Source organism: Liolophura sinensis, chromosome 6, assembly GCF_032854445.1.
Source record: "Liolophura sinensis isolate JHLJ2023 chromosome 6, CUHK_Ljap_v2, whole genome shotgun sequence".
NCBI classification, from domain to species: Eukaryota; Metazoa; Mollusca; class Polyplacophora; order Chitonida; family Chitonidae; genus Liolophura; species Liolophura sinensis.
The window spans coordinates 15713309-15737631 of record NC_088300.1 but is presented as its reverse complement, the minus strand read 5'-3'; the positions used below and the strand labels follow the sequence as shown (position 1 = coordinate 15737631).

At 40.1% G+C, this 24323-nt stretch overlaps 1 protein-coding gene across 2 annotated transcripts; it reads right to left on the bottom strand.

The window, feature by feature from the left end:
- Positions 1-577: 577 nt before the first annotated feature.
- Positions 578-12536, bottom strand: LOC135467699 (uncharacterized). 2 transcript variants are annotated; one of them, XM_064745511.1, is made up of 8 exons: positions 12363-12536; positions 10548-10633; positions 8030-8069; positions 5643-5849; positions 4032-5393; positions 3681-3827; positions 3159-3347; positions 578-2970 (listed from the first exon to the last, which is right to left on the bottom strand). In XM_064745511.1, the coding sequence occupies exons 4-8, from the start codon at positions 5811-5813 to the stop codon at positions 2074-2076; spliced, it is 2766 nt and encodes a 921-aa protein (XP_064601581.1). In that variant the 5' UTR covers positions 5814-5849; positions 8030-8069; positions 10548-10633; positions 12363-12536; the 3' UTR covers positions 578-2073. The 2 variants fall into 2 exon arrangements, with proteins under 2 accessions (XP_064601581.1, XP_064601580.1); XM_064745510.1 differs by lacking the exon at positions 8030-8069.
- Between the last annotated feature and the right edge of the window lie 11787 nt (positions 12537-24323).

Below are 24323 nucleotides of genomic sequence, written 5' to 3'. Positions count from 1 at the left end.
AATTAAGACCAAATTGTTGCTTTAAAAATCACGCAAGGTGATTCTCACGGATCTCTCAATAAAACCCAGAGCACATGGACAACATCTCCTAATGTTGATTTTGTTGTCGATTTCTTCATATCGTCATTTTGATGCAATCTTCAAATTTTACTATTGGGTGGGTAACCACAGTACGAATTACTGACTGAATTACTGGAAAAACCTGATCCAAAGAGTCAGATTGTTTATGATTTTCGGCTCTGAAAAATTCGGAAACAAATGTGTCTGGCACAGATTCAACCGATCAGGAAATGTCATTCGAGCAAGGACAACTTGGATTCTAATACCGATGTATCGTCATATTATGCGGTCACATGACTTTGAATGTAGCATGTTGACGTCATTAAAGAAAACAACAAATTTGGCCCGTGTGAGGGGAAACCGATATTCTAGATCATCTGACACCGAGATCTGAAAATCCTTCTATCGACACCAAATGTTGTCTGTGTGAGCAGGGCTTTATATAAAGTATTTAAGACACACTCTTTGCTTTCTTTAGCGAACAGTCACAAAACCACTCACACAAAACCAAAAACGATAATTTTATTATGTTTATTATATTTGTTTACCCTTCTGTACAAGAATATTATTCGAATCTTGGCTTAAAACCCAGCTGTTAAACACGTTGCTACCAATGGCAAACACAACCTGTATGTAAAAAGGAATATAAATGGACAGCTTGTGATGCATAAATAGTTGTAAGTCACACTGGAGCCAACACTCGACTAATACGAAACAAGACAGATAACCTACGCACTGCTTGGGTTGAGGACGAAATTGAGAAAGTTATAGAACTCTTTATATGACTGGACGAGATAAGATAATCTGCATATTCATAAGGACGGTTACAGCATACCGGTATCAGTGCTCAGGCATTATCGTTCACGTTGCATGGCCCATAGCCCATATATATGTATGTCTGACAACCCTATCAACAAACAATATGTTTTTAAAAAATTTCTAAGATCATTTTTACATGGTATACATACAGTGTTATTCCAAAGTATATCTAGACCGAAACTATACAAAATATTCATTGAAATATAGTTGGTAAATATATATAATACCTGTAAATGTACAATTTCAACGTTTTTCGATAAAATCAAATATTTACATATAAGCACTTGAGAGTCACAACCATTGTATGTATTGCTAATGTACAAGTACCTGATTGACGCAAACATTTCATATGCAGCTGAATCCATAGTAAAATATGAAATCTTGAATAAAAATGGACACAAAAGCCGTTTTTTATGAACGTGGTATAAAATTTCAAAACAACAGTAGATATGGTCTTCTGGTAAGAAATGTAGTAACATTTGAAGAGGGGTGTCCTCGAAGTTTCACGTGGTATCCTGTGTTAAGGTTTTCTGGAATCCAGCTCGTCATGGGCAATCACCACAAACATTTCACAAGGGCAATGGGGAATGTATATATATTTTAACAGAATTACGTTATTCGCTGCACTAGCTCAACTCTGACCAACAGGATAGTGCCTTTGGTGATGTTATCACGGGTTTTGAGGAACCGAAAGCCCCATCCTTCCCCGGGGATCGTTATTTCCTTTGTGCGGGACCCGAACTAAGAAGCCCATATGTGCCCAAATATGACCATGTTTCAGTTAATATTTTTTGCTTACTTTTACTCTGATAGGCATTATTATTCTACGCTGAACGTGTTAAGCTTTTGTTGCGAAGATTGCTTAGGTCACTGATTTTGTCTTGAACGGTTAAAAAAAAATTAGAATGTGCACAATGTGCATAGATGGCTGCCATCCATATTGTAGCAAATGTTCAGGTAAGAAATATGTTCCTTCAAAGGAATGTCCATAATACGGGTTTATAAAGAAGCGGAAGGCACAACAATGTGGTACAGTACGAGAAAAGTTAGATTCACCGTGGCGTTATCATACTGCGCATGTCTGACTTCATGTCTTCGCCACCGGTGGACGTTTGTCAGCTTCCATAGGTGCTTGGGGCTGAACATTGCCTTTCTGTAGACCTGTTTATCTGGCAAGCCATACATCCTGTTGTTTTATATATGGCTGCTCCTGTCTCCCTCGGAGTCCACTGGAGAAGCTATATCACTACCAATCCCGCTATCGTTGCGCCCGGATTTCTCGCGGTTTCCCTTTACTAGCACTTTATTGGGCCTTCGGGTGCTTTGGGGCATAGAATCGTGTGCACGACTGATGGCGAACGGAGTTTGACTGGGTGACGGTAAAGAGTTTCCATGTCCCATACCAGAGTTGTCCAAGAGAAGCGTAGGGGAAACATCCGAACTAAACTGCTTCTCCAAATGGTGATATGTGCTCAATGGTAAACCGACACCACCATTTGGCCCTTGGCGAAGTTCCAGCGTCATATTGTATGGCCTTCGTGAGGCGGGACTATTTTCCCCGCGAGTGTTAGTTTGTGTCCGAGATGTATTACTCTCTTCTGGGATTGTTCCTAGTTCCTCGCGACTTGGTGAAAGATTGGCATAATCGTCTCGCCTTCCAAAGGACATTCGCCCTCCTTTTTCTTTGTGATGACTCCGTTGTTTTAACAATTCAACTTTCCAGGATTTGCAGAAATCAGCTGCTACTTCGAACCCAGATCTGTCTAACATTTGAGTAAGCTGATCACAGGCTTTCCCAATGCCTACATCTTTGGCGATCAGTTTGGCTTCGATAAAGTCCAACACCACATAGCAAGGTGTTACATGCTTCTCCCTGACATAGGATTCCAACCATTTGTATTTGTTTCCTGGTATTTGCGCCGCTTCCGCTAGTTTGTACCATCCGTGTGTCTGCAAACCCTCCACCTTCGTACAGATGTCCAGTTTCATGTTTTTTGGAAAACACACGTTCGGATCGTATTTGGCCAGACGGTTTCCCGCCAAAAACTCCAGGACATCTTGGTGGGTTAACTCTCTAGAGTCATGTGACAACTGAAAAGATTTAACGAAAAATAAAGTGTTGAATAAATGCATTTATGCCGTTGACATTTTCTTAAACACTTTAAAAAACTTCGGGTTTACATTTGTTCACGTATGAACGTGGATACTTTAAGAAGTGAGACCGCTTGGGAGACATGAGTAACTTAATTCTTATATATGGACAGTACAGCTGATCTTACCTTATCTTTGATGGCGTTATGGTTAATGCTGACACAGAAGGTCAGCACTTTGTCATGAACATTCTCCTGGAATACAGCCACCTCAAAGAGCCCCCCTGTATTTGGTTTAGCCAAACCCAAAAGAAAGTGCCTGCAGGGAGGACCAATGTCCTCCACTGTCTGGTCATCAAATTCGTCAATTGGAACCACCTGGAAAACCAACAAAACCGGAGGTGAAACTAGTGCTCCGTACACTACAGAACAAATCTGTTGGTCTTAGCAACAGCTGATAAGTAAATCAATATTTGATAATGAGCCAGTTTTAGAAGCAGCAAGTTAAAATGTGCATTATACCTAAACATCAGTTGCCAATTTCATATATACAGGTTGATTTGAAAGCACAGTTCCTTAAGGTCAATTTTCCCACGGCACAACCAGAACATACTCACTGTTGACGAAGTGTGGTGACCACACTACAGTGTCGCTGAGGAAAGGCACGGAAGATGAGCTGTAGAACATGGTGGCTCAACTATCTACACTTACATGTTTTGTATTTGAGCTTTTAAATTCACATCCATGTATAGACGGTATTTCTATGCGAACATCACGGCCTTCAGACGTCAAACTGAATGCCTTGGGAGAGGCAACTGCTGAGCGGAACCCTTCCTGATTCATGTTCTTGTTGTGCGCCTAAAAAATATCAACAAGACAATATTATTTCTCCTGGTTTGCATTATTTGGCCATCGAAAAAGTCTTGGAATGTTTTCGAATGGATTCTAGGATGAGACCTATTTGAGTTTTAGTGTATCAATGATGTTTACGAAGTAATCCGCTATGGTATATCGGTGATGAGGTAGACCAGACTATCGTTGTATACATAAGTAATTTTTTACCTGTAACTTGTCCTTATCTTTTTCTATGAAGCACACCCTGTACTCGTTGACGCCATTAAGGGCTTGCCCCACGTACACAGACACATAGAACTTTCGGGACTCCGTGGGCTGATTGTGTGGACTGGTGACGTGTGCAGAGGAAGCACCGGCCGCCAGCTGGACGGATCCGCCGGCCGGTTCCACAGTAAACCGCGTGAAATGATCCACATGTATTGATACAAATTCGTGCTGCGCATGAAAAAACGATTCACTCTTTTTTAGAGATCGCCATGAGTCTGGTTCGTTATTCTTGAATACTACTTTGAGATCCACATCAGTTTCACTTTCATTCTCGTCACACGGAATGAGTCTAGGTATAAAACTAAGGCACACTGGCGTCTTGAAGGCAAGTCCATCAGGCCCACATTCAATCACTCTTCTCAGGTAGGACTTGCCATCTATGCAGGCGTTCTCATAATAAGCATACAGGTACACCTCCTGCTCAAAGGGTAGGGCGTCCTGGGGAATAGCCAGCGTTGCGGAACCGTCAAAGAGTTGCAGATGCCCTCCTTCCGTGCCAAATATTCCAATTACGAAATTTGGCGTTCCCATGATTTGACGAGGGGCTTCGTCTCGAGGGGCACCGGCTTGGTTTCTTAAGGTGTAAAACTTGTCTCGAAGTGACTGTATGTGTTTGTACACATCTGGCTGATTGTCATTCTCGTCGAGACGAGGAAGACAGGGATACATGCTCCTTAGTGGTATATGCTCGATTTTCTGTACCTCTGTTGAAGCTAGAGAGCCACACATAGGTGGCAGGGACTTCGGTCTTTCAGAGTACAATTCCAAATCATACTCTGCCTCTGAGGAGCACATGCTGAAATTCGACAAGGACGCCTTCAGATCTGTTTGATAAGATAGACATGTCTCCTGACTGCCTCCTAGACCACTATCTCTGCCTAAACTAGAGGCTTTACTGACGGGTCTGCGACCGACACCTGGCCAGAAGCGAGCCTCTATGTGGTCACTGCTCAGAGATCTCTCCGGTGTCGATTCTGAATCCTGAAGGAAACTTTGTCTTGGTTCCACGCTCTGACTCAGCTGCGATGTGGACGAGTGCAGAACATCAGGCACATAGTAGCCATTGTCAGAAGCGACGGAGTTGCGAAGACCTTGCCATGGCTGGCACCTGTCGCGATCTCCCAGGCAGTCGTAGGATACTGATCGCCCGGATGTTGGCAGCGACGAAACAGCCGGTTCCCCAGAATACCGCAGGCGCCTTTCAGATGTCACATTCAATGCGACGATCGGACTTACGAAGTTTTTTTCCACAGTGTACACTGAAGTGGGGTGATCTTTGACAGTCTGACGACATAGAGCATGCTTCAACAGAGAAGAAGAACATGGATATAGTTAGCCTTTCGATTTATTTTGGAGAAGGCTTCAGTCTCTGCTGCCAGGGTTATATGTGCTGCTTAATTGGTTTTAAGGTAAAAATCAAGATAAGTGAAGGATTAACCCAGTATTTTGAAACCTCGAAATTAAAACAAGCCAAAATAAAAGTTGACTCAGCTACAAGTCGCATTTAGGGGAAGGACGGCTTGCACGCTGACAATGAATTTTTGATTTTACCTCTGCAATAGCCTGTTTATTCAGTTCCTTCCTCCTCTTGCAGCAGTACCAGTAGATGAAGATGGCCAGCGCCATAATGAGCACAACAGCTACAACAACAACGGGCACCACCACTGTCACAATATCCATGCTGGGGGCCTCGGATGGGTCGTCTGCGGGGTCCGTGGCCATCGTGCTTGTCACGTCCCTCACCACCTCGGTCTTCACCTGCACGAAAACATCAGTCAGACTTTGCGAATTTGTCTCCCCTTTCATTTTCAAAACCAGGAATTTCAATATATTTACGTGAGACCACGACCGTTAACAATTTTCAAGATATCGACAAATTGTGGAGGATTGTGGATGAATTATTTTAAATGATATACAATATACACATGGAGTGTTCCAAGTTCACATTAAACAATGAACGCTGAAATACTGACATGAAGCATTCAACGTCAGCCGAACATAGTTAACCCAATAAGCAGGTCGATTACACATTTGACTTAGGAACATATACAACAAACTTACAGCTTCAAAGGCTACGGCTTCACAGGTCACAATGATGCGTTAACCTCTGATTTATGATGATTTTTGGATAAACCTTTTCAAATACATATAGCTCTGTTACGAAGGTTGGCATATTTATGTAGAGCGAGAAACCCGCAACCATGTTTTAAATTTGAAGACGCGGCTTGTGCACCACCTACTACAGCAGCGACTAATATAAGGAGCACATGAATTTAATGGATTATTACCAATATTAATGTATATACTGATCTACACCTTTACGTAAGCATTTTTATACACTTTCTTCGTGGTGAAGACGAAGACAACGAAATATGGATTACAGTTAATTGTTCGACAATTGTTACATTGTTATTTGCGTTCACAAAGGCTGTATACGAATTGCAAGACAGTACAACGCTGAAGCATAACTGAATGTGTGATTGTTGGTAAAATTCTAAACTAGTTTGTGCCTTGTTTCACGTCCTAAATTAAATTTCTTGAATTTTACACTTACATGTATATGAACTGGAACATTCCATTTTTAGATCAATAACAAGGTTGATATTAGAGACCTTTAGTCAGAAGTTACAAACTTTAGTCTTCAAACTAGAATAGGAAGTTACAACTTCTAACTAAACGTCTCTTTTTTCATATTAAAGATACATCGCTTAAGCCTGCTATGAACGGGTTAAAGAGTATAGTGTGCCCAAGGACAATAAATTTAAAACGTCAACAATAGATGCTGAATAGGAAACGTCAAGTGCCTGTTTGTCTGTGCATATTGCCGTTTGACAGGACAGCATGATCTGACTTAATTCTCAGTGTCCCAATACACAATGCTAAATGACGGCATAGAAAATGTACATATATGTTGTTTTCAAAAGGCTTATATTTTCACTTTAAAAGCTGCTTTTTGAACATTTCTGCTTACTGTTATTGCTACATGTTTAAGATTTCCACTGTGGGTCACAACGGGATTTGAGCTCAGATCTCACATTCGAAAATCCATCATTCTACCAATTGAGCTAAAAGAAATTTCCATTGGCTACTTGTAGTATAACCGCTGGGAATTTGCTCCCATCGCAGATATAACACGCTATTGGTATGTTTTTCTTCAAGAATATCGCTATATCGCTTGTGGTGAAACGTTCTTGTTGTAAGACTTATGTTATGCCAAATATCTGAACAAAATTTTCAATCAAAACAAAAATGTCATTCTTCTTACTTGTAAAACTGTTCACAGCTGATCAGAGAATCATTCTATTTAACATGGATGGTTGTCCACTTTCATGAAGTGGCACTAAGCAAGTATCAAAGTTTATAGCAACCAAAGAACCTTGATTACATCAACATTTTCCAAGAAAAAAAAAGGGGCTTTCGGTGCTGACAAAAATCCGTACAGTAATTCTTTATACGTAAATAACTTTTATGGCTAATTCATTCTCTAGAATGTGCAACATACACCGTTTTGTCTACTGGAAGTGTTCACATCATGCTGTCCAAAAGCTATATGGGGCGAAATAATGGAGTGCTTACTAAAGTAGTGTAGGCAATAAACTGGGAGAAAACAACAGAGAGAAAAAACACCGCACACCTCTTTACAACCGTCAGTATATAAAAGCTTTGAAGCCATATTTACCACCATAATTCCACAACAGTGAGTGATAGAGGAGTTGGCTACAGGTAATGCCCGGCAACATGATGTTTATTAATTAAACACCATGCATATACTCTAGAGAAATGCATATAAATAAAATTGGCTTCAGAAGTAAATAAAAAGCAGTCTTGTTGACACAAGGTGTTTGACATGAATTGTTACATCTAAGATTAGATATGCGCAAAAAAAAAAATCGTTACTGTGACTCATTTCGTACACACGGCAGAGAGGTCAAACTTACTGCGACAAGAAGGCGCCTATATCAGCAAAGTGATCCCGTCCTGTAATAGATATAGGACCTGAGCAATCACTATGCAACAAACCCATCCTGTACCACTTAACTCAGGCATGAATGGAAATGACAGCCCTAAGGGGTCAACCTGGAGCCATATAGGCAAGACGACATACAATACCTCGAGAGTCTGTTTTGGCAATATTTACCCACGTGTTTGAGTCTGTTTTGGCAATATTTACCCACGTGTTTGAGTCTGTTTTGGCAATATTTACCCACGTGTTTGAGTCTGTTTTGGCAATATTTACCCACGTGCCTCATTAATCTGTCACAGGATGTTTTTCCCCTTGTTTCGGAAAAAACGAGCTATTTAGCCAGTGTTCGTTATTATGTAATATTCAATTTAGTTTCCGGGTGCCAGTATCTAATAGCACATTTCACAAGAAACCCTGCAAGTTTACACCTCACAGGTAGTTCGGTTTTAAACTTCAAAATCTTGGTACAGAAGTCCAAAGAAGTCGAATTGGGTGTTATGGAACCCCAAAAAGACATTTTCACGTGCCGAATGAATCAAACATTTCCTGTGACAGAAAGATTTCATCATCTACATTTACTGTTACAGAAAAATTGTGTAAATTTGTCAATATCGTTAACATTTCACGCATAAAATTTAGAAAATCAGCCCAGCAAAGTATATAAAATATGATCTGGTGTGTTAAATGTGGTCAACTATCACAATATACACGTTGGGCCGATTTCACAAAGTCCTATCTGACTTAAGTCAAAATTTAAAAACTCTGTACAATGCTTAATTTTTGGTACAGGGTGTTGAAATTTGGACACATTTGTCTTAAGATAACAATGATGAGAATTTTCGACACCTTTGTCTTTAGATAACATTGATGAGAATTTTGGACACCTTTGTCTTTAGATAACATTGATGAGAATTTTGACCTAAGTCAGAAATGGCATCGTGGAATCGGCTCCACATTCTTATCACTGTGTTTACATGCCTTTTATCACTATGTATCGGCCAACATGCCTTTTATCACTATGTATAGGCCTACATGCCTTTTATCACTATGTATAGGCCTACATGCCTTTTAGCACTATGTATAGGCCTACATGCCTTTCACTCTTGGGATGACGTCATCTTTTTTGGCTTCTTCCTCTTGCCTTCTTATTTTACCTTCTTATTATCGACTCACAGATAAAAAGGACATTCTTTGTTAATGAAGCGTCTCAGGTAGCACATCCCGTACTTCTCACTGAGGCGTTTAATGACAGCTGAGGATGTCATATTAATTGCGCAATGTGCTTAAAAAAGCTCATCGGCTCTTTTATGGTTTAATTGTAAACGGTTCATACTGAGATCTACCATGGTTTTAATAACCACAGAACTAGTAGATTTCTGTGTTTATATGTACTAAGCCCCCTGATTATACCACTGAATTGTTTACCTCTAAGGCGCTTTACAACTGCGACCGTATATTGACAATTACACGGTATTGGACCTCACCCACGCGGATCACCCAACTGACGTAAACTCTTTCAAATAAGCTTTCTACGTTTTACCGTACTTTCATTCACATGAGCCACTCAGACATGACTTTAAAAACTGTTTAATTCAGTACGACTGGACATATTTTTGTGTGTATTTTGATATACTGTGAGACTGTGTCTTCATAAAGCTGTACTCTTTGTAAAATATCTCAAATAGTTAAAACCACAATACTGTTATTTAAACAGGGTTGACTGATTTCCAGAGAGGCACCAACGGGGATAATAAAACACTGTACCTGATGTCTTGAAAAATGTATATGAAAGGTATCGGTTTTTGGCATTTATATCATGGCCATCACACTAACGCGTAAACCTTCCACTGAAGGTTCACAGAATATTTCATAATGAGGCCTCATGTCAGACAATCTGTATTTCTCAGTTAAGACTTCATTCAACAAACTAATCCGTTAGTTTTAACAGAAAGTCTGTCGTCTGAGTAATGCTAGAATATATTCTGTTATTGTGGCAGTTTGCTCTGTTAAATGTAACACTTATTTTATTAATTCAATATTAAAATTAACAGAATATTAGAGGAATATGACAGTATTGTGTTATAATAACAGAATACAATCTAGCATCACTCGCACAACAGGCCATCTGTTAAAATTAGCAGAATAATTTTTTTATTTGGTTATTTTTTGTTGACAAATTATCCGACGGTACGCCGTTCATGTTTCCGCAGAATTATCGTGGATATTCGCTTCTCACGAGAAATACATTTATGGTACATGAAGTGTTCTATTTTCCCCCCATACCAGTGCATGCAGTTTTGTCAGGGTAATAAGGAAGTAACAGCCTAATCAGATCTAGTTCAATAGTCCATGTCCCAATGCTGACGTATTATGACCGACACATACTCGGCAATTGGACACTGAACAGTGTCAAGTAGAACATTTATCTGCATATATGATACAGTAAATCGTGACATTTTTCAGTTATACAAATGGTAGACATATATACTTACAGTAGGGAGCCATGTGTTACTGGTGTTTCGAACAAACCCAGAAAATTCCCTCATTTGACCCGTCATTCACTCAGCTTGTCAAAAATCTGGAAAAAGATCGACAGAATTTGTAACGATTTGGTATAAAAGTGGTTAAAATTCCGAGTCTATATTACACTGTATCTTAAAGGCTTCAAAGCTCCATAGTACTTCCTCATCTGAGGCTTTGCTAGTAACCTTGATGTCTGATTGCCTTGCCTGAGTGAATAGTCATGTCTGGTGACATTTGCATTGTGCTCCAACGAGACATGCAGAGCTATGTATACATAAGTCTACATTGAGGCTATCTGGCGAATTTGTTTCTTAAAAACATCCATTTTTGTATTTTACTATATTTTGGGTTTATATGGGTTATATTGTTGAAAAAAAAAATAGCGTCTCTGAATGTGTAACCGTCTATCTTTAGGGTAGCTTCTTTGACAAGGATCTTTTAACACAATTGTTAATTCAGTAAAATGTTACTTATGAAAATATGAAAGCAGTAATCATCAGAACATCATAAGAATAACGAAGTATGTTTAAATCTGTATATGCATATACAGTCTGCCCTATAATTGACATTGTCATGCGAGCAATCATCAAGCCATGCGATGTGAAGCTACTCTAAAGAAATTTATCTAACACAAATTCTGTTGTCTGAGTGGTGCTAGAATGTTATTGCAGCAGAATGTGGTGTTATAGTACCAGAATACATTCTAGCATCACTCAGACTTTCTGTTAAAATTAACAGATTAATGTTTTTGAGTGGACCATGCGCACATCATGAAACGATCATCCGTTTAATTTTAACCAAGTGAAGGCATTTTCCCTATACAAGGCGGATGCATGTCCAAATGACAGAACCTCTGCGTGTTAATGCTCTGGTTTGTATTCATTTAAATGGTTTAAAGAAACTAAAACACGGGTAAAAGTAGGTATCTTCTTGGGGAAGTAAGTGTGTCATCAAATCATTAAACTTTAGACGAAGAGAGATTTAGACGATGTGGCCATGGTATATGTATAGGTTACAGCTCGAACCTGGGTTGCGTGCATGAGGTAATCGGGTGCAATGTCAACGCTGAACCTTCTGTAGTTTATTTACTTAAGCAGTGAGCCTTTGTGAGGCGTCGACTTGTGAAAGGAAAGGCGCGCTGTATTGATCAAGCTAAGCCGTAACAAAACAGAGAGAGAATCGGCCTTGTATTGATTCACCCCCGTTGCCGTATGTTGTCTAGCTGACTGGCCGGACAAGCCGGGCCGCCTGGGCACGGAGACACGCACAGGTAGCGCAGGAAATCGCCCGCCCTATTTACGGAGATGACATCACCCAGGCGGAAGCCTCACTCAACCAAAACCCGTTTTGAACTAACCACCAAAACATACAAAAAATTACAGGTGTTTGTCTTATAGCGTTTGTAAATGTCAATAACTGAAACTGAATTTTTAACAGAAGGGACAACTTTTTATTTCTGGTTGATAAAGAGAGAGCTCTGACAGAGTCATAAACGCTCTATTTAGACGCCCCTCCTTTCATGTTAAGAACACTCCAATTTAACTATTAAGCTCCGCAGTGAGACTTGTTGCCGAAGTTGATGTATACATATGAATACTTCATAACAAAATGCCAATTCCGAGTCATAAAGTGACTCTTATCGCTTAATTACTTGCTCATTTATATATGTTTGTATTTCACTAACTCTGCTACTGTCAGGTTTACCCACAGCTACTGGCTGGTCCCATGAGTCACACCTAGGTAGTTCAGCCATAGATAGGTATAAAGGTATACATCTTACTTACTTGACTTAGGTCTTGTAGTCAGATTGCAGAATTATTATCACCTTCTTAATCACGGTAACACGTTTTCCAGCTCATTAACGTGTAACATGACGATCATGGTGAGCTCCTGGCCCGCTAACAGGCCCTGACAGAGCGACCTCTACACTCGGCTATACACACCTGTGTTTACCTGGTCAGGTATGTTAACGGAGTACCTTTACATCGATCTATGTGGGGCACAATGAGAAAACTAGGACTGCACGCACAGGTGGACGCCTAATAAGCAGTCCCCAAACTTTTAGATCACAGCACACGTTGTCGCATAACTCGCAGATGATTACGTTCCACGTACAGATAACTCTTAGCTGAATGAGAAGAGCGACATCAATGACAACAGTATAATTTATTGGTATCTGGTTTGCAGTTTTATTCTAATTACTTGATCTATGCCTCCTTCAAATCTTTAGTGGTGACAAGCCATAAAAATAATGAACGTATCATGTATCAAGTGAATGATGTACAATTAAGAGTTTTATTGTAAATTACAACATCTGTACGGCTACACACCGATACAATTAGCGCCTACTGTGTTGGTGACGCTGCCATATGAAGATGAGAAAGTTTAACATCATGATGGCACATTCGTATTAATAATCAAGCTATTACACCGGTAGTCTACCGTTTCCATCATCATTTGAATCGTGCATACGGATGATGGTATAGTTTTACTGTGTTAATACTATTATGTACTCGTGCTCATATAACTCTTCAGTGTATTTAAATTACCAGTTTGATGATATTATTTATTATAAAGCCGATGAATGGTTTAGTTTGTCTGTGGTACATTTCTTCAAATTTCAGTACGGATGAAACTGTTTATATTGCCATTGAAAATACGTTTACAGTGCTAGGAAAATGTTTGCAGTGTTGATAGTACAGAATACAGAACGGTGTTCGTAATGTCGTGGACAAGATCGTTTTGTCAAGGTGGCACTCTTAAAAACTATGTGACTATAATAAATTATTAAATGTATATCATTTTTATAAAATGAAAATATAACGTAAAGTGACTACTTCGTGCATTTGTACCGATATGTTTATTTTTCGAGTTTCCACCATTCCTATACATGGTTTACTAGAATGAGATGACGTAGCCATCTATTATAATAGTCTCACAACGTTGAAACAAATCGTCAAAATTTACAACAAAACATGTATTAACAATAAATATTTTTTGCGTCTTTACATCTCTGATATCTCGTAAAATGCTCGACGTTCTCATGTTTCCATATATTCTGAGTAAAAGTGTATGGCTTGTTAATAAATACTATCACTATTGTTTTGAAAATGCTTCTCTACATGATCTACAATTCAACACTTTTATTTTCTGCAGTTTAACCCAGATTATATCTGGGGGTGTAAGCTGCTGTGCGGACAGGTTAAGTGTCATGTAATTACAGAGCATTGCGAAGGCCTCTGATCTTCATGACATCACCCATCAGTAATCGCTGTTGGCCGAGACCTGTGGCTACAGCATCAGGTAGCAATGATGTGCTTGCTGACAACCCGCCCTTGGTAATCACATCGTCTATCCGGTCCCCTGGGATAATCACACCTCATCATTTACCTGAATAAAATGGGCATAATAGTCTCCTTTATGAGACGACAAGGTAAGGCGGATGAACAGAAACCCACACTTCGGCCCCAAGGTACGCCTAACGAGATCAAGGAGCAGCTATTATCCGCAGGATTTGCTTGAAGAGCTTGTCATGCAAAGAAAGAATGGCTATTATTACGCTTTATAATAGCATGTGTTGTTAGAGATTAAATGTCAAGTGCTGTATCATCCAAGGGTCACTGGCTGAGACTGAAGGCATCGCACAAAAACGTGGCTAAGCCTAACCAGTTTGTTTACAGGTCGAACTTACATACAGTTTTAATGTACGATTAAAATATATCACTTTACAAATGAATAATTTATTTGCGTAAACTTTCAGCAATTTGAGAGATCTTCTGATAATATATATATATATATATATATATATATATATATATATATATATATATATATATATATATATATATATAGCTGCCAATCCGTGTCCGCGTAAATTTTGAGGTCGTTTACAGATGCAGATTTTCAACACAACCGCTGACGTCATCCAGGTAAGTTCATTGTCACTTAAACCAGTTGTTACGGTCCATGTAACTCTTTGTGAGCAGATCCATTGCAGCAGCTCGCCGAGGAAAACCGTATGGTGTAGTACAATGAAAAGCGAGGAGAGACGTCTAAAAGCTGGAAACTTTTAACACACGAAGGGCAGGAGGGGCAGGGCTTTCTCAGGGGAATCCCCTAACTTAACTCTCAAAGCGCATGTCATTTATGGAAAGTCAACGCGTGGCTTCGGGGCTATCCTACATCTGTATTAGCATCGATCGCAAGGCTGCTGTTACCTTGTTACCATGGAGACGCCATACGCTCATTACTGGCCTGCAGCTGTGTATTTTTCTTTGATTTGTGTCACATAAAATTCCTTATCAATGTATGATTAACCTGGATCTCACCGCACAGTTCACCAGCTTACAGGTATTGAATTATGCAGGTCAGGTCTGACGTTGTTAATAGACACTGAAAATGACAAATCCAACCCTGCACCCATAGTCATGGAGCTCGCAGAGGTTTATCGGTCAAGTCGCATACGAAAGGTTTGACACATTGAACGTACAGAACCATGCGTTAAAACGCCAATATGGTGATTCTTAAGTGCGGCAGCCGTGCACCGTTCTCTAGGGGTGGAAAGTACCCCAAAACAAATTTTATCTGTCACGATCGCGTACGAGGATAAAACTCATTTTATACATCCCCCCCCCCCCCCCAGGCTCTGTCCGGTTTCCTCCCACCATAATGCTGGCCGCCGTCGTATAAGTGAGATATTCTTGAGTACGGCGTAAAACACCAATCAAATGAATAAATAAATTATACATTCCTTATGTCAACCAGTCCCCAACCCATGAACTGAGCCACTTCAGAACGGTCTAATTAACGCTAATTATGACTTTTATCGGTCATGTCGCCTACCAGGACTTTTTTAAACCAAAAGATACCTTGGGATATGCTAATTATAAAATGGTCATTCTTAAGTTCAAACTCCATGCTGAAAACCATTTAAGAACGGGTCAAAGGGCAATATTTACCTGGCCTAGGGACTTAAGAATTTAAAATGGTTTTTAACATGGAGTTGGAACTTAAGAATTACCATTTTATAATGAGCACATCTCAAGGTATCTTTTGCAAAAAAAAATTTCCTCGCATGTGACATGACCGATAAAAGTCATGGTTAGCGTTAATTAGACGGTTCTTAAATGGCTTAGTGCATGAGCTGGGGACTTAAGAATTGGTTTTTAGCGATCAAGTTTTCATATGGAATGCATAAAATGAGTTTCATCCTAGTACGCGATCGTGGCCGATAAAATTTGGGATACTTTCCATCCCATTAGTAGAGGGCCTTGCACGGCTGCCGCACTTAAAAATCACCATTTTTGCGTTTTAACGCATGGTTCTGTATATTCAATGTGTCAAACCTTTCGTAGATGACCGATAAACCTCTGCGAGCTCCCGGAGTACCATCGCCATCTGAACCGGGCAGACAGGTTTTTTAGGGATACCTGTATATACCTGTATAAATGAGCATATTTGTGGTGTCACATCATATCACGTTTAACTCTTTCCAGCCGACAAGAAACGAAAACCAGCGTAAGTAAACAAACAAACAAGCATAACAACCATAACCAACTCTGAACTCAGCAGGAGAAAATCATGTGACCTTCAATAAGAAATTAATTTGCTGGGGTATTCTGTACTGATTAAACAGCGATGTATAGATAAAGCCTCGATTATACACGGTTGCAAATAACACAGTATTACTGGCCCATTTGAGAATTTGGATTAACCATATGGGTTATATATGTGGAAAAGGATAAGGGTCTTATTTGGGAATTACTTGGGCTTAACCATATGGGCTACACGTGTGGAAAAGGGTAAGGGTCTCATTTCGGATTTAGGCCTACTTGGGCTTAACCATTGGGGCTACATATGTGGAAAAGGATAAGGGCTCATATGATATCTACTTGGGCTTAGCCATACGGGCTACACGTGTGGAAAAGGGTAAGGGTCTCATTTCGGATTTAGGCCTACTTGGGCTTAGCCATTGGGGCTACATATGTGGAAAAGGATATGGGCTCATATGATATCTACTTGGGCTTAGCCATACGGGCTACACGTGTGGAAAAGGGTAAGGGTCTCATTTCGGATTTAGGCTTACTTGGGCTTAGCCATTGGGGCTACATATGTGGAAAAGGATATGGGCTCAAATGATATTTACTTGGGCTTAGCCATACGGGCTACACGTGTGGAAAAGGGTAAGGTCCCATTTCGGATTTAGGCCTACTTGGGCTTAACCATTGGGGCTACATATGTGGAAAAGGATATGGGCTCATATGATATCTACTTGGGCTTAGCCATACAGGCTACATGTGTGGAAAAGGGTAAAGGTCCCATTTCGGATTTAGGCCTACTTGGGCTTAGCCATAGGGGCTACATGTGTGGAAAAGGATAAGGGTCCCATTTCGGATTTAGGCCTACTTGGGCTTAACCATAGGGGCTACATATGTGGAAAAGGATAAGGGCTCATATGATATCTACTTGGACTTAGCCATACGGGCTACACGTGTGGAAAAGGGTAAGGGTCCCATTTCGGATTTAGGCCTACTTGGGCTTAACCATTGGGGCTACATATGTGGAAAAGGATATGGGCTCATATGATATCTACTTGGGCTTAGCCATACGGGCTACACATGTTGAAAAGGATAAGGGTCCCATTTCGGATATAGATCTACTTGGGCTTAACCATAGGGGCTACATATGTCAAAAAGGATAAGGGCCCCATATGATATCTACTTGGGCTTAGCCATATGGGCCACACGTGTGGAAAAGGGTAAGGGTCCCATTTCGGATTTAGGCCTACTTGGGCCTACATATGTGGAAAAGGATATGGGCCCCATATGATATCTACTTGGGCTTAGCCATACGGGCTACACGTGTGGAAAAGGGTAAGGTCCCATTTCGGATTTAGGTCTACTTGGGCTTAACCATAGGGGCTACATATGTCAAAAAGGATAAGGGCCCCATATGATATCTACTTGGGCTTAGCCATATGGGCCACACGTGTGGAAAAGAGTAATGGTCCCATTTTGGAAATACTTCGGTCAGCCCATTCGGGCCTTTCCAAAATAAAAAGAAATGGGGCCCATGGGTGAGTAATTTGGGGACATGAGGGCCCTTCAGCCCGTTTTGTCCTCATATGGAACCCACTACCCTTTGTTGTGGTGGTGATGGTAGGCAAATACACTTTATTTTCAGCTTCCATTTGGTAAATTGTCGACAAACAAGGCGAAGGCATGATTGAATTTCATGTTATTCTGTTTGATCTATGGAGATCCGGGTGGGAAAATAAAATGCTATTAATGCCCCTTGTATGTGATGATTTATTTTTTTACTGTTGTGTTTTGGTTTTGAACGGGAGGCCTGTTTGTTCAAAGGCGTACTGGATTTGTCTTCTACGAGAACCCATTGAACAACTCTGCCAGAGATGTTCCAGTAACTTGCCAAAAATCGCTGGTTTCCCTCGGGCAATCTGATTTCCAACAAAAACTGACCTCACTGTGTTCATAATTGAAAAAAGTGATGAGTATGACGTCAATGTGCTTTGACGACATATTTGTTACATTTATTTCATATCAAAGAATTCCATGGTTTCTCTTAGAACAAGCTACACAAAGGATACACTGGTCTAGTGTTATTCGTGTCTGAATCCATCTTGATCTGTCTCGAGCGCTCGCTGGACGCCTGCTTCAGGCCGTAATCTACATATAGGAGCTGCCAGGCCGGGATTTTTACTACTGCTTGTCGGGTATTATCAATCCACAATGGCAGTAATTGTTTAATGGACATCATACTGCGTATTACAAATCACCATTCTTATAAATGAGATTAGGTTCCAAATTCACCTATTGAGCAACACGTATCAGCATCCACTGTAACATGGCTATTTCATTCTGTATGTGGTTTGATAATCTCCTCTCTCATAACATAAATAAATCTAGATATAGGAAAAATTTAATCCATAATGAAGTAGGGGCCTACTCTCGGTATATCGTAATTACACATATGATGAATCTGTGTAATTTGTATTACTAATTAAGGTGTTTTTGATGAAAGGAAAACTGCAGAAACATAAACCCACACCCCTCAAACAAGCCACCGTAAGTATCAGTCAGATACATGGACATAAGCATATTTCCACATGTGCATTAAACAGTTTACCAGGAACAAAACGCCTACACATGTATTTTAGCTGTAAGGTATACTATAAATAGGCTTATCTCCGGTCTCACGACATGCCCTATATGGGTTTAACGGCAGAGACATTACAAAAAAAATACATAAAGATTTAATTGTGACGGTGCGGTTTATATATTGACTTTCTCGAGGCCTACCGCAAATCCAGGTGGGCTTGACAGAGACGTCACGTAGCGTGAAAGTGTGTTTACTGGAAGTCAGAGGGCAGAAGATCTTAGATTCCTTTAGGCAGAAGGTTAGTCTTATCTCACGAGTCATCATGCCTGCATGGATGATGTAACAGTATAATTATAACGGTGACACACAACATCACCTTCACAATACATGACACTGTCTCCAAGGTCAGGCGCATATTGAGTAACTGACTCAAGGATTTCCCACGTAGTCTTGGGTTTATATATTTATTTGATTTGTGTTTTACGTCGTGCTGAAGAATAGTTCAATTATACGACGGAGGCCAGCATTATGGTGGAAGGAAACCGGGGGAAAGTTAATCTTTGGCAAGGCCAATTCCAATACGACGTTTAACACAAACCACTGAAAATCTGTTGTTTGAATGACGCTAGAATGCATTCTGTTATTATAACACAATACTGTGTCATATTCAACATAATATCGTGTTCGTCTAATAGAATCTTTATATTGAATTAACAGAATATATGTACTGTATTTAGCAGAATAATCTATTGTAATATCACAATACATGTAGCATCACTCAGACAACAGACTTTCTGAATTAAAATTAGATTAATTTTCTGAGTGACCAGCCATCAACCATGCCTTATGGATAATAATCCTCAGGCCAATCTTCAAAACAACGTTCTACTCAAACCACCAAGCATACAAAGTAAGAAATCAGGACGAATTTATGCAAAGAAAATCAGTCAACAGTTTACATGATAACGGAAAGACGCAAGGAACGTTCTATCCAAATTGCCAACCCTTTTTTCCACCTACGAAAATCTGACGTATCAATTTTCTGTTGTTGAGCGAACATACTGTCGTCGTCGAAGTTCGACATATTTGTGTCAAATAATCTCACAGCGCAGTACAGAGTAACCTATACCGAAAGGGTCAAGGTGACACAGCATACGCGGACAACTGCTGGTGAAAAAGTAGTGCCATTTCATAAGAAACTAGACTAGTAAACCTACAGATTTCTGACAATACTTAGTAACAAATACGCACCCCGACGGCCAGCGTTCATTTGAACATCACGCAGGCTGCCACTTTGATTTATACGAGAAACCCATGTACATAACCTACTAAAGATATAAGTGTCCAAGAAACCTTGTTTGCATTGCCACAAACACAAGGGTAGAGCATTAGGAATCTATGCGATGAAACAGAATTCATATATCAGCCGTCAACCAAAATGGACATCCACGTCAATAATAGCAAGGCCAATTCCATAACGACGTTCATCACAAACCACCAAAGAATTAAGAAAGTATGTAAAATACGAAATTACAACATCAAAAGAGAGATTGTCAGTGGAAATCGTCAATGGGCAAATGCAAAGACAATCATTCTACATGTGGTCATGACAATGTACACAAGTAAATTTACATGTGATACAGTGGTAGCAAATGCTAGTTCTTCACAAGTCAAGATAAAAGGCACGTACATGCGAGCCAGAGAACGGAAACAAGCGGGTCTATAGTTCCAGTGACAGTTAAATATAAAATAAAAAGCTGCCAGACACATGCTTTCCTTGATAGTAACCGTTGTGCTTCCATTAAGCGTCGGATAAGACAGCTTGAAGCCACCGCTAGCCCGATTAACAATGATATTAAATAAGTAAGAGTGTCACATCAGATAGGCACATGCGCTATATAAAACTGACAGTGGTAAAATTCAGATGGACATTATGTTCCATTTACTGGAAGTCTTTACGAAGGACATCAGTTGAGACTAAGCGTAATCTGACCATGGAGGACATTTCACAATGATCATGTCTCAACGACCAGGAACTCCTGGAAACCAAGAGTTACCTAGACCTGCTCATAGGAAACAATTAACGTCCTTAGCGTGTACTCTAATCCAGTTACACGATTAGTGTTCGGTCTTCCGTGATCAGTCATAATCCTCATCTGGATCAACTGCTGATACTCTTTGACGTATCCAGTCAAACTGAGGTCATTGCGATCAGCAAGGAAAAACGTGCTTCACTATAGCAGAGCTGCTCAGACACAAGCCTGAAAATAAGCAGCAAAACAATGACAATGTATTGCTTCTTGCAGTAATTTTGACAGGAAAAAACTGCCATGAAAATAACATGGTAAACTTTTTTTATGTTTGTAAATAGCTTGTCATCTTGTTAAAAATTATATCCAGATTCGAGACATTTTATAAATATGAACTTCCTGCAAGCCAAGTGGGTGACAAACGAGGACATTCCCAAATGCTGACTCAGTGCTTTTGTGGGTCTTGACACAATTCCATTATGCATTGCTACGGCCTTTACTCTAAAAGCAACAGAGTCTTCTTCGGGTCCACAGGATGCACAGGTTGTATGCTAAAGAAATGTAGAAATGCACAAATATACCTACCTTCACTTGATTTAATAGAAACAACAGACTCTCCAGATATATATTACTTGGATTTATAATTGTACAAAGATAAGGCTTACCTGTGAAATGGACAGGAGTTTCAATTTTGACATTGTTAATTGCTTGAATAGCTATAATATACAACCAATTCGGCACATGGCGAGCACAACATCTTGCTTTGTAGCATTTGCCAAATCTTGTGTGTAGTACATGTGACGATTTTAAACCAACATCATTAGGTATTACTACAAAAACTAATGTATTAAGCATATTCCATCCAGCGCATTCACTTCAAGTTCAGTTCTTTACTGAGTAAATATGGACAAAACAAACAAAATCTCTGGGTCTGTGCTTTAATAATTGTGGTTAACCAGGGCTGCGGGCAGCATATTTATCGTGCCGAATAAGATCGCCACGTGAACATACGAACAATTACAATTCAAAGCTCAAATGAAAGAATAATTTAACTAACGAATCCCTAATGAACTAGCATGCCATGGTTCACAATTTCGATACTAACTTAATTAATTCGCCTACAGAACATTCCTTGCGCCTTTTCATTATCACTGAAAAACTGTTTACTGCTTCTCTTTACTTTATGTTACATACATGTTGAGTTCTTTGGTGATGTGTATACTGAACCTTGTTTAATGATTACTGACCTGGAATGTCCATTATCGATGGCCGATGACAAAGGGCATACAGTCTAGCATCTTCCTTTTCAGCCTGACCGGCCCGGATAGCACAGTTGGTAGAGTGTCCGCTTCGGGACCGGTAGATCCAGGATCAATCCTTGGTCGAGTCACACCTAAGACTTTAAAAGAGGAAGTTGTAACTTCCTCGCTTGGCGTTCAGCGTGAAGGGGATAGTGCAACGACTGGTTGACCCCGTATCAGTATAATGGCTCGGGCGGGGCAGCTTACTTGCCTTCGGTAAGTCGTCTCAGTGATGCAGCACTAAATAAAAGAGCGGTGGAAATCCGTCCTGCAACAAGGAGGCACATTACACGTACATGCACCCTAATGATTCCTTCGTCGTCATATGACTGAAAAATTGTTGAGTACGACGTTAAAACCCCAAGCACTCCAAGCACTCCAAGCACTCCTTTTCAGCCAGCCCATCCACTATATGTAGTTAGTTAATTTATTTACTTTATTTGATGTTTCACGCCGTACTCAAGAATATTTCACTTAGACGATGGCAGCCAGCATTATGGTGGGTGGTGGCTGACGCAGATCGTCATTCATCGAATGCTGGTTGCACAAGGCTCTCTGGACTGTAGAAAGGCCCTTATCCCCGATTGTAACAAAAACTTTATAGCTGTGGAAATGTAAAAGTACCGTTTGATCATGCGGACAGGTAATTAATAATCCTAAGTCTCTCGGACTAGCCATCGTGTAATGATTCATTCACGACCGAACCGTCTTAGCCAGATACTGTACTCGTAAACGTTTTTATGTTTCATTTTGCATTTATTTGTTTATGTCATTGGTGTTTTACGCCGCATTCAAGAATATTTCCCTTATACGACTGCGGCCAGAATTATGGTGGGAGGATATTTCGTTTTCTAAGAACTAAGATGTGATCTACGCAATATATTTGTTGACATTGCTAAATTAATTTCCCTGACTTTCTACAGACATCCCAGCAACAGTGTGATCTTGTTAACCAGCAAACGAATATGAATTCAAAGCGCTTACAACTGTCCGTTAAAAACAATGGAACTTAGGCCTATGATAGGCCCCTTTATTCAAGCAAGACAGAAGAGAAGAAAATAATTGACACTGTTTTCCTATGCTGATTACTTTCGCCACATTTTCCTCATTAAATACTCCTTTACTATATATTCCCATATCTACAAAGTTAACCCACAAACGTCATGGAGTTTTTAGAAGGCAAACATTTGGCCATATATCATCCGACGAGTGTTTCTCTTTCCAAATACATGAAGATGAACATTTGAAATAATTCTGATATTCTTAACACAGATGCCGCCCTTGATCAACCGGCGGCGCCATGCAGATAGTAACTTTCCCCTAATCTATTACCACTGAACAGAATAGTTACCCTGACCAATGAGGTAATGTGTTTAATGGTTAATGGGGCTGCTGCTTTAGGTTAGGAAATTCGCCATTTATCTGGATATATCCATACGATGGTTTCTTCAAGGCGTTGCATATCCATTTTGCTCAAGTATCCTTGAGCAAAGTGTAAAACACCACACCAAAAATACCTGTCATGTTGTTTCATGTATGTTATGGACGCCATTTCTTACCATTACAGAAAAATTCCAATTTTTTCTTTGTTCATGGTTCCTTTGTAAACCCTTCAGCATCATGTAATGTGGATTCAGGGAATATGAAATCCGCGGAATACAGGGTAAAACACTACCAGTTACTGACGAACTTTCCTACATGTGATATACAGACGAGTGTCATCGACCACTTATTTGTCACACAGCCCCATAAACAGCGATAACAGGGGAACCTACATATTCCCTGTCCAGGACTAGTTATGTATGTATGTTTGGGTTTTACGTCGTACTTAGCAATTTTTCAGCCATATGACGACGAGGGGTCATCAAGTGTCTGTACATATCCTGTGTCTTCTTGTGACAGGGCGAGTCCATGCCGCCAATGTATTGCCATCACTGAAGTATCATGCCAAAGACACCAGACACGACACCCCACTCAGTAACATTATACTGACACCGAACCAACCAGTCATGTTTCCTTGCTCTAGCCTCTTAATGCTAAGCGCCATGCGACGCAGCAGCAAGTAAAATTACATTCTGTTTTGTAGTAATTGGTAGAAATCAGGCTATTTCTTGTAAAAACACAGGAGCGACCAGGCCTATGCACAATTTAGTCACCGCCAGGAAGATTCCGCTGTAAATACCACAGAGACCAATCTCATCAGTGTTGAACCATGCAACTAACATGGGGGTACTTACTTTGAATACAGAGTTTCCGAACATTCAAGAAACAAATCTGAGCAGGACACCATATGGCA

Excerpts from the sequence above, each read along its gene's own strand:
- LOC135467699 (XM_064745510.1), bottom strand. The coding sequence starts at position 10,613 with ATGACGGGTCAAATGAGGGAATTTTCTGGGTTTGTTCGAAACACCAGT. Across the intron at positions 3,348-3,680 it reads AAAGCTCAAATACAAAACAT|GTGGTTCCAATTGACGAATT; the intron begins GTAAGTGTAGAT and ends TTGGTTTTCCAG. Across the intron at positions 2,971-3,158 it reads ATAACGCCATCAAAGATAAG|TTGTCACATGACTCTAGAGA; the intron begins GTAAGATCAGCT and ends AAATCTTTTCAG.